This window comes from Tachysurus vachellii, chromosome 13 (genome assembly GCF_030014155.1).
Source record: "Tachysurus vachellii isolate PV-2020 chromosome 13, HZAU_Pvac_v1, whole genome shotgun sequence".
NCBI lineage: Eukaryota > Metazoa > Chordata > Actinopteri > Siluriformes > Bagridae > Tachysurus > Tachysurus vachellii.
The window spans coordinates 23,577,536-23,586,835 of record NC_083472.1 but is presented as its reverse complement, the minus strand read 5'-3'; the positions used below and the strand labels follow the sequence as shown (position 1 = coordinate 23,586,835).

General features: G+C 43.6%; 1 protein-coding gene across 2 annotated transcripts; it reads right to left on the bottom strand.

Moving 5' to 3' along the window:
• Positions 1-421: 421 nt before the first annotated feature.
• pcdh18b (protocadherin 18b) lies at positions 422-6,805 on the bottom strand. 2 transcript variants are annotated; one of them, XM_060885377.1, is made up of 4 exons: positions 3,905-6,805; positions 3,440-3,495; positions 2,918-3,078; positions 422-1,711 (listed from the first exon to the last, which is right to left on the bottom strand). In XM_060885377.1, exons 1-4 carry the CDS (start codon positions 6,410-6,412, stop codon positions 981-983), a joined length of 3,456 nt encoding a protein of 1,151 aa, XP_060741360.1. In that variant the 5' UTR covers positions 6,413-6,805; the 3' UTR covers positions 422-980. The 2 variants fall into 2 exon arrangements, with proteins under 2 accessions (XP_060741360.1, XP_060741359.1); XM_060885376.1 differs by having other exon boundaries at positions 3,440-3,528; positions 3,905-6,804.
• Positions 6,806-9,300: the final 2,495 nt, after the last annotated feature.

Genomic DNA, 9,300 nt, shown 5'->3' with positions numbered 1-9,300 from the left:
GCCTCTAGGGGGCCTCTCAGCTCTGACACGTTTCTGATATCAATTCAACATAGTTTACTGAGGAAAAAATAATCATTTCCGTATGTAATTTTTTCCGAAACATATATTATTATTTAGATATTTCAGCTTAATTACGGTCTATATTTTGTGTCCCCACTATTCATGGTGATTTCCCTTTGTTTTTCGTCGTAGATCCCTAAAATCCGGAACCTTTTCACTTCCTTATAATGACCAGCAGGGGGCGATATGAGCGAAGGTGAAGATATGAGATGTTTCTAAAAGCAGAAGAGAAGTTTATTTTCTAAAATATATTGGTATAAAGGTGTGATTCATAATAGTATATTAGCTTATAACTGCAATACCACCCACCCACACACACACACACACACAGCAAAAATCAACCATGATGAGGACAGAAATATTCCATAACAGGTCCAATTTCTTTTTATTTGAACATAAACAGAGCTTGATCACAATACATCAAGAATACACCGTTATAAATACGAAACCCCAACATGCTCCCCTCCCCATAACACAATAATCTCAATATACTTATATTATATATGTAACAATAACATAAAAATGTGTGTGTGGGTTTTTTTTTTCATAAATAGGACTATTTACATCGACATGTCAGCCTTGATTATTTTCTCAACATGCGTTCAAAATATAAAAATAAAAATCTGATTGCTTAGGTTTATGTACATGGAGGGTTTTTTTTTTTTATAAATATAAAGACTACAAATTGTATTTTTAAAATACAAAGATAAATACACTCACATTGTGTACACTGTGTCCCAAAAAAACAAAAAAACAAGGAAATCCATACATCATTTGGATAATTAGCATTCACAAAACACATGACGGTCAGAAACGCAACTTTAAGGACAATTGCAGGTCTCTGATTTTTTTTGTTTGTTTGTTTTAAATACCACTTCTCGCGCATTGCGTGTTTAATTTATGTTCGGCTGTATCTGTTTCTAGCTTTGCCGCACATCCTGTAGAAGTTTGTTAATCTCTGCGACAAGCTCACTGGCGTCCATGATCTCGCTGCGGCTTTCGCAACGCTTTCCATGCAGCACCGAGTCCAGCTCGTCCTCTTCGTGGTTTTCTGGAATCTCCTCCATTGCTGGCAGCCATTTTGAACACGAAGCTGACATGGATAGAGGTGCGGCAAGAGGCGGAGCCGCCAGTGAGGTAGACATGTGACTGGCGGGAGCGTGGCCGTGACCTGGGTTCTGGAAATGCGTGTTGGCGGCCCAGGCTGCCACGCCGTGCTGATACGCCGAAGCAGCATTCGCTTTCCCTGGCAGGTGACCCTTCCTCCTTTCGAGTGACCCTGCTGCCACAGGCACTCTCTCTGTCTCATTGGTCTCAGTGTAGGCATCTAGTGACGATGGGAGGAGCCTCTGAAAAACGCTGTTCATCTCCGAAAGTAGTGACGTGGTCCCGCAAAGGTCCTCACCTTTCTCTGCTTCACCCTCTTGCCCTTCCTCTTCCTCGCTTTCTTTCCCAAAAGTAGAGAAGCTCTTCTTCCTCAAGGTGGACTCTCCTGATTGGGCGGTTTCAGGGGTGGGAGCTTGTTGAGGATCCTCACCAGGAATGTAAAGGTTGCTTCGGTAATCAGCTGTGGCTTGTGAGGTCATTGGGGGCATCCAGCACTGATCGGAGTGACCCAGGACACGGCACTCTTCCGTACACAGCTTCATTGCTAAATATGACACAAAGAGAAAACAAACAAACAACACACAATTCATGTTAGTGTTTTCCATTGATTAAGGGTGCTTTCATGAAAAGTATAGCGCATTTGAACATGGCGGCCTTTATTCAAGTCTCGTCTTTTTTGGAGAGACGAAATGATTCGGATAATAGATAATGTTCCGTGTTTTTCCCGCCGCCTCTGAACTCCATTTAATTCTCTGAGTGCACTCACTAGCAGAAAACACGTAAAACCTAGAACACCAAATTAATTCAGCCTCTTAACCATTCAAATAAGTCTGTTTACAGCCGAACAATGGAATAAAAGCTCTCCCGCTCTGACTGTCTCTCTCTCTCTCTCTCTCTCTGTCTTTCTCTTTCACTCTGTTGCTCACTTTCCTCACCATCCCTTCTAAAGAATATATAATTCAAATCAAATGTGGCAAATTATAACCTTCATTAAACATGCACGCTGTTGCTCTGTCACAACCCAGGGACTTCATTATGGGTCCATTAGCTTTGAAAAGGCCATTTATAATACATCTTAGAGCTAATAAAAACAAAATCTGGTGCATTTGCGGAACCTTAGTGAGGCATTGATTTGGGTTCCCCTCACATGAAAGGAGACAGGCAAAGTTTAATCTAGGTAGATTTGCAGGAAAATGGAGCTTTTTCAAAGGCGCAAACCCTTTCTCCAACTCAGCCTGATAATTAGGGTACTTCCATAACCCACTTTCAGATCTGGAAACCTATTTTTCAATGAAATAATACATTTATCAACAAAACATCCAAACAATAAGATGTTCGTGTTGACACGAAAGTGTTCACTCTATCATCTGGAGATCACGAGTTTGAGTCCCAGTGATTTTAGAAATTGGCCGTGATCTCTGGGTAGGGGGAAAGGCACTAGTCTGTGTGACTCAAAGTTTCACTAGCCAGTTCTGGCCATTTTGTGAAGTCATAGTGAAAAGCATCTTCTCTGAGTGTGTTCAGCTGCCAGTTAACACGAGAAACAGTTTGAAGAGACGCTGTGGTCATATTCACAAGTCATCTGACCAAATTGGAAGAAAGTGTAGTAAACCTTCATAAAGAATGCTACGTGGAAAATGCTACCTCTGCTAGCAAATGGCTTACATGTCAAGAAACAGCTAAAGGGGCCTTGGGCTAAAAACTGGAAGAGATATTTAAAATGGTGGAAAAACATCTCCAAATTCTTTACCTGGGTGTGGCCGGTGCTGACCATCGGGAGTGAAGACCTCACCGAATCCCTCTCCCAGCAACGGAGACTCTCTTCCCATCTCACAATCACTGTCTCCAGCCTCGCTGTCCCCTCGGCCGCTGTCCTTCAGGCTGAACTTATCCATCTCATTCAGTGCATACCTGAAAAAACAGCAAGTGGGATTTATACATATTTCCTATTATATTAGCATCCCAATCAAGTGGATGACGCATGCAGGTCACTAATACGAGAGGTTATGTAATGTAATGCAAGGCTATAAACTTTTTTGAACTTTTTTCAGCCTCCATGAGAAAGCAGCAAACAATTCACCGATTCATATGAAGCAGATGACTGCATATGAGAAAAATAAATGCTCCTTCCATCCTTTAACAAGATGAAGGCAGCCATTTAGAGTTGAGCACTTTCACTTCCCCAGGTTTTCTAAGCTCTGAGCTTTCTAATGCCCAGTCTCAAAACCGGGGAGGCTCTCTAAGCACAACGGGCTGAAAGGCGATTGGTTACCTGTAGCTCCGAGTGTATTTGTTGCCACGGAAACTCGGTCTGGGTTGGTACTGGCCCTGATGAAGTATGGACAGAAGCTGTGAGACTTGCTATAGCCGAACAGAAAGAAAAGAAAAAAAAGGGGGGGAAGGGGCAAACAAAAAAAACATGGAAACGAAAAATGAGTAATGGTGGACCAGACAGCAATGCAACACACAGCAGGGGAGGTGGGAACGAGGGATCATGCCGTATGGATGGGTTAATGGATGGAAAAATTAAAATACTATGCACATACAAATAAAAGTGTACAATGGTATACTCATAGCAACAAAAAAAATATAAGGTTTCAATACATATAACAGTTTCAAAGAAAGAACATCGATTGTTAATCTTAGATTTATTAAGAACGTAGGTTAGAGATACATTAGTACACGTTTAATGGGTTATTTGACTATTAATATTTATTATAGACACACAGTCGCTTACCTCCACGGGTGGTGTGGCATGAGCTAGCTCCAAAGCAAAGTTCTCTGGGACATGATTGGAGGAGATGGTGACAAGGCTGTTGAGTGATTGACGGCTGTGGTGGCTGTGCCTGCTATCAGGTGCTGGAGACCCTGAAGGTGAACGCGGATGTGCCCTCACAGGCAGTGTCCCATTTACAGTGGGCACCAGTGTGATATCACCCTTGTGGATCTGCCTAGCTGGTTTCTTGGGGTGGTTTTGATAAGTGGACTCTGCCACTCTGCAGTTGTATGAGTGGCGGGGGTCTTTCTGGTCCCTAGAGCAGCGCGTCGCAAACAAGACCATGACGAGCAGCAGCACACCGCAGATAGCACCCAGAGAGATGATAATGATCATGGAGAGGTCGAGTGGGGCCTGGGTTCCAGAATCAGAAGGAATGATGAAGCGACTCTCGGGGTGGTCGCGTAACAGGACTCGAAGTACAGCACGAGTGGAGAGACGGGTAGACGCCCCGCGGTCCTGAACCAACACAGCCAGGTCAAAACTCTCCCGTCCCAACAAATCCACACTTCCGTTGGTCCTGAGCTCACACCTTCGTGGTTCCATCAAAAACAAGCCCTCTTCATTTCCACCCACAATGGAGCATGTTACTTCTCCATTGGCTCCTGCATCCCGATCGGTTGTCTTGATGATCGTCACCAAGTGCCCAAGTTCAGCCTGCCTCCAAAGTGGCACATCGGCTGTGTGGTTGCTGAGTGATGGTGCCACTATAATTGGCGCATTGTCATTCTCATCTAGAACAGTCAAGATGACAGTGGCATTGGCACTGAGTGAGGCCTCACCTCCACCGTCCTGAGCTTGAACCGTGAAGGCCAATCGGCCCACCTCTTCACGATCAAAGCTTCTCAGCGCATACACAGCACCACTGGATGGGTCGATGGTCACATAGGTTGAGATGGAGCTCCCCTGAACTGTGCTTTCCAGGATGGAGTAGGTCACCTGACCATTGGTGCCCAGATCTGGATCAGTGGCTGATACCGAGGTGAGATAAGCACCAGGTGAGTTGTTCTCAGACTTGAAGATCTCATAGCGGCTCTTCTCAAAGCGAGGTGGGTTGTCGTTCTCGTCCTGCACTTGTACTGTGAAATGTTTGATGGTAGAGAGGCTGGGAGAACCTCTGTCTTCTGCGATCACTGTCAGGCTGTACTCAGAACGCTTCTCACGGTCTAATGACACATTGGTCAGGATCATGTAGTTGTTCTCATAGGTTTTCTGCAGCCGGAAGTGACCATGGCCATGCAGTTTGCATGTCACTTCTCCATTCAGACCAGAGTCACTGTCATCCACACGCACCAATGCAATAAAGGTGTCCACTGGTGCTGCCTCAGAGATGTAGGCCACCTCCTCCTTTCCTTGTGTCATCAGGTTGATATTAATTTTGGGCTTGTTGTCATTTACATCCACCACTTTAACAATGATCTTGCAGTGGCCCGGAATTGAGTTAGGCCCCATGTCCTGCGCCTGGACATCAAGCTCGTAGGATGACGTGGTCTCATAATCTACCTTCTTGATTAAAGTGATTTGTCCATTTTCAGGGTCAATCTTGAATGTCTCAAGAATCTTGAGTGACACATGACTGCTAAAGGAGTAGATGATCTTGCCATTGGTGCCTTCATCTGGGTCTGTGGCATTCAAATTCACAAGCAGTGTTCCAGGTGGAGAGTTTTCCGGAAGGCTGACTGCATAGGCCTGCTGTTCAAACACTGGGCTGTTGTCGTTGGAGTCCAGAATGTTGATTTTGAGAAGTGTGGACCCAGACCGTGGCGGCGAGCCCGAATCAGATGCACTGAGTAGAAGTTGGAAACTCGACTGGGTCTCCCTGTCCAGCTCTCGTACAACAACCAGGTCAGCGTAACGTGCACCATCGGTACGAGTGCGCACATCGATACGGAAGAAGCCATTTCGCTCTAGTGAGTATGCATGCAGTGCATTGTCGCCCACATCCGGGTCTGAAGCAGCATCCAATGGCAGACGTGTTCCCACGGCTGCACTCTCTGAAATGTCAACAGGTACAACTGAACGGGAAAACCGGGGTGGGTGGTCATTCACATCAAGCACTTCAACCTGGACACGGAAGAGTTGCAGGTGCTCAGCAGGCAGAGTGACCACATCAAATTCGAGCGTGCAGTTCGGGTGGCTGCCGCACAGCGCCTCTCGGTCAATCCGTGAGCCCACACTGATCTCACCGTCGTCCTCGCGCACGGTGATCAGAGGCGCGCTGCCGCCTGCGTGCATAGCGCGAAAGCGCGGCGACACCGAGCTCGGTAAACGCGCCAGCGCTGTCGCCGCGTCCTCCCGTAGCCTTCCGATCACGGTGCCAACGCGCTGCTCCTCTAGAACTTTATATTTGAAAGTCTTACCCGGGGGATCGCGCGTTACCGCCGCCGCCGGTGTGACCAAAAACCCAAGATACAACAGAGCGAGGAGGATCACCGCTGTTGCTCCGTTGCGAGTCTCCATCTTTCCCATCTTTGAATCTTTCCAGAAAAAAAAACCAAAGTCGTAATTCCAACAGATTTGCGGAGGATCTGTAGTGTTACTTCCTCTTAACACCGGAGCATGTTTAAATCCTTGCGTAAAGTCTCCAGTACAGCCGTTCTTTCCTCATCGATCAGATCGGATTAGATCTGATACTATATACAATAAATAAATAAATAAATAAATATAAAAGTAAAACCGGGAATTCCCGTTTTTCCCCTCGGCGCTTAACTATTCCTCGGAGAAGTCATCAGGACCCAGCGATGCAGCGCTGCAACCCCGACTGCTAATACTACACACCACACACGGACACTTTCTTCCAGAGTGCCTTGTGTGTGTCTGCGTGCGTGTGAGCGCGCGCGCGCCTGTGTGTGTATCTGTGTGTGTCTGTGGGAGGCGCCTTGGAGAGTGTGTGTGCGCACTTACGCGCCCTCTCGCCGTCTGCGACTCTGGCGCTCAGACTGCAGCTCTGAAAGCACATACAAAAGCGCGCATACACTAACCCCCACCCCTGACACACACACACACACACACACACACACACACACACACACACACACACACACACACATTCACTTTCCCTCAAACCCCCTCAAACTCAGCCTTCCCCCAACATAAGGGAAACAAAAAAGAAAGAAAGAAAGAAAAGAGAAGTGTGCCATAACAATGCAGCTAGGCTTTCATATCATATATCATAAAGAACATATTACCAAAACCAAAAATTCTTTCTTACAGATTAAAAATTTTTCTTACAGCAATACATGTTGTGTGATTGTGTTTTAATGCAACTCGATGCAACTTGTTTACAACTGTATCTTGCAAATGGACTTTATGAGGGTGGTGACAATGAGGCCTTGAGTTCAGTAGAGCTGCTGCACTAAACGCACACACACACACACACACACACACACACACACACACACACACACACACACACACACACATTACTGCACATTACTTCACTTTTACAGTGTGTTTTATAGATTGTTATAAATGTTCAGGAATGATGAGCTAACGGGAGAGTGTCCACACACACACACACTCACACATACACACACAGATACACACTTTGTCTTAATATAAGCATGGAGAATCAGTGATGAAAAGGATTCGCCCGAAACCCCCAGCACTAAATGAATGCTCTTTCTCACAAGGGTCACGCTGTTGAGCATCTGCCTGATCTGTCTGATTTTGGTTCTTAGAAACATTTTGTACTATCGTTAAAAATCTGGTTGGTGTTTATATATAAAAACTACAATCATTCAGCACTGTACGAGTTAAACGTCCAAAAATAAATACAAAAGAAACCTGTGAGAAACAATCAACCATCTGGAGGATTGTTAAAAAAAAAAATTAAATGCTAAAATAAATTAAGTTTTAGCACAGACTTCTGATTAGCAGTAAAATTTAATCATTTCGTCATTTAAGGCGAAGTTTGGTGAAAGTTTGGTGAAATATATTTATGGCTTCCAAAACTTGAAATATTAAAGTATGTTAAAGGCAGAATTTTGATTGTTGGAAAGTTTAAACATGACATGAACAAGTATCTTCATTCTAGAGTCTAACACTGAGGTGACCGTGAGAATGAAAATGCGGCACTTTAACGATTTGAATAAGATTTGACATCTAGATCCGGTGGAAGTTGTTAAATTGCTCAGGAAAACTGCTTTTTTTTACTGGATGCTATATGATAGGTTTAAAGAGATAAGGAAACATATGATGTAGGTTGTATTGTGATTTTTTTTGGGGAGGGGGGTCAGTCGGGGGTTGGGGGTTCGGGGTACACCATCTGGAGCAATGCGGGGCGATGCAGCTCGGCCAAAAACCATCTGTATCTTACCATCCAGACGTGAGAGAGGCTGAAATACGTGAAGCTTCATCAACAGAGTTTAAGGAATTAAAGAAACGTTGAAATCAAGTATCAGTCTTTCGAACATACTGATGGTTACAGATACATACGACCTGAATGATGTAATGGACTTTCTTTTTGAAATTTTGTTTGCTGAGGTGAAGCAAAAACCAATCAACCAACCAGCAAACAATCAAATAACCAACCAACCAACCAACCAAATAGATTTACAAAGTCAAATGTGAATACATTTTTGGAGGGAACTTATCTTTCAGTGGTTGGTGAAAAGTTAATCTTGGGCAAAAAGCTAGATTTTTATTGTATTTAATTAAATACTATTTTCAAGGGTATAGTGAGGAATTAATATTTTATCATTAATCAGTTATTATTATTATTATTATTATTATTATTATTATTATTATTATTATTATTATTATTATTATTATTATTAATAGTAGTAGTAGTAGTAGTTTGTCCATTTATTTATTTTATTTTATTATTTATTTATTTATTTTAGTCCATAACCCTTCTGTTTTCTGTTCACTCACCATTTTGCCTACTATCATTAGCTCCCTGAGTGAATGTTCAGAGCTAAAATTCACCTCAGCGTTACAGGAAGTAAAAATTCCTTCTCATGTCTTCTTCCTCTTCCCATGTCCTTTCACATTTGCTGTCTTTTTTTTTTTTTTTTTTTTTTTTTTTTTTTGCCATGCAAATCGTATTCACTCTTCCTTGCTTCTCTTTACGTAACCACCAGGAAATAATGAGTTAGCCAAAGAGCACAAGCTGAATCTGAAGCGGATAAACAGCACGAGTTTATCCGTACAACGCTGAGCTGAATTTAGAGCTTATTCCCACCGATAGGGTGTAAACTAGACAGCTTGAGCACAGCTATAGTGAAGTATTGATGTTAATTGTTATTATTGTTCTAATTGGATGGTTTGAATGTAGCTCAGCAGGAAGGAAACAGTTCTAACTGCACCGCAATTCACAACACCACATGTACCATCACCAGCACCATCAGCAGATG

Coding starts and splice junctions, on each gene's coding strand:
- pcdh18b (XM_060885376.1), bottom strand. CDS start 6,412: ATGGGAAAGATGGAGACTCGCAACGGAGCAACAGCGGTGATCCTCCTC. Junction 3,529..3,904: donor ATGCCACACCACCCGTGGAG/GTAAGCGACTGT, acceptor GTTCGGCTATAG/CAAGTCTCACAGCTTCTGTC. Junction 1,712..2,917: donor TCAGCACCGGCCACACCCAG/GTAAAGAATTTG, acceptor TGTCATATTTAG/CAATGAAGCTGTGTACGGAA.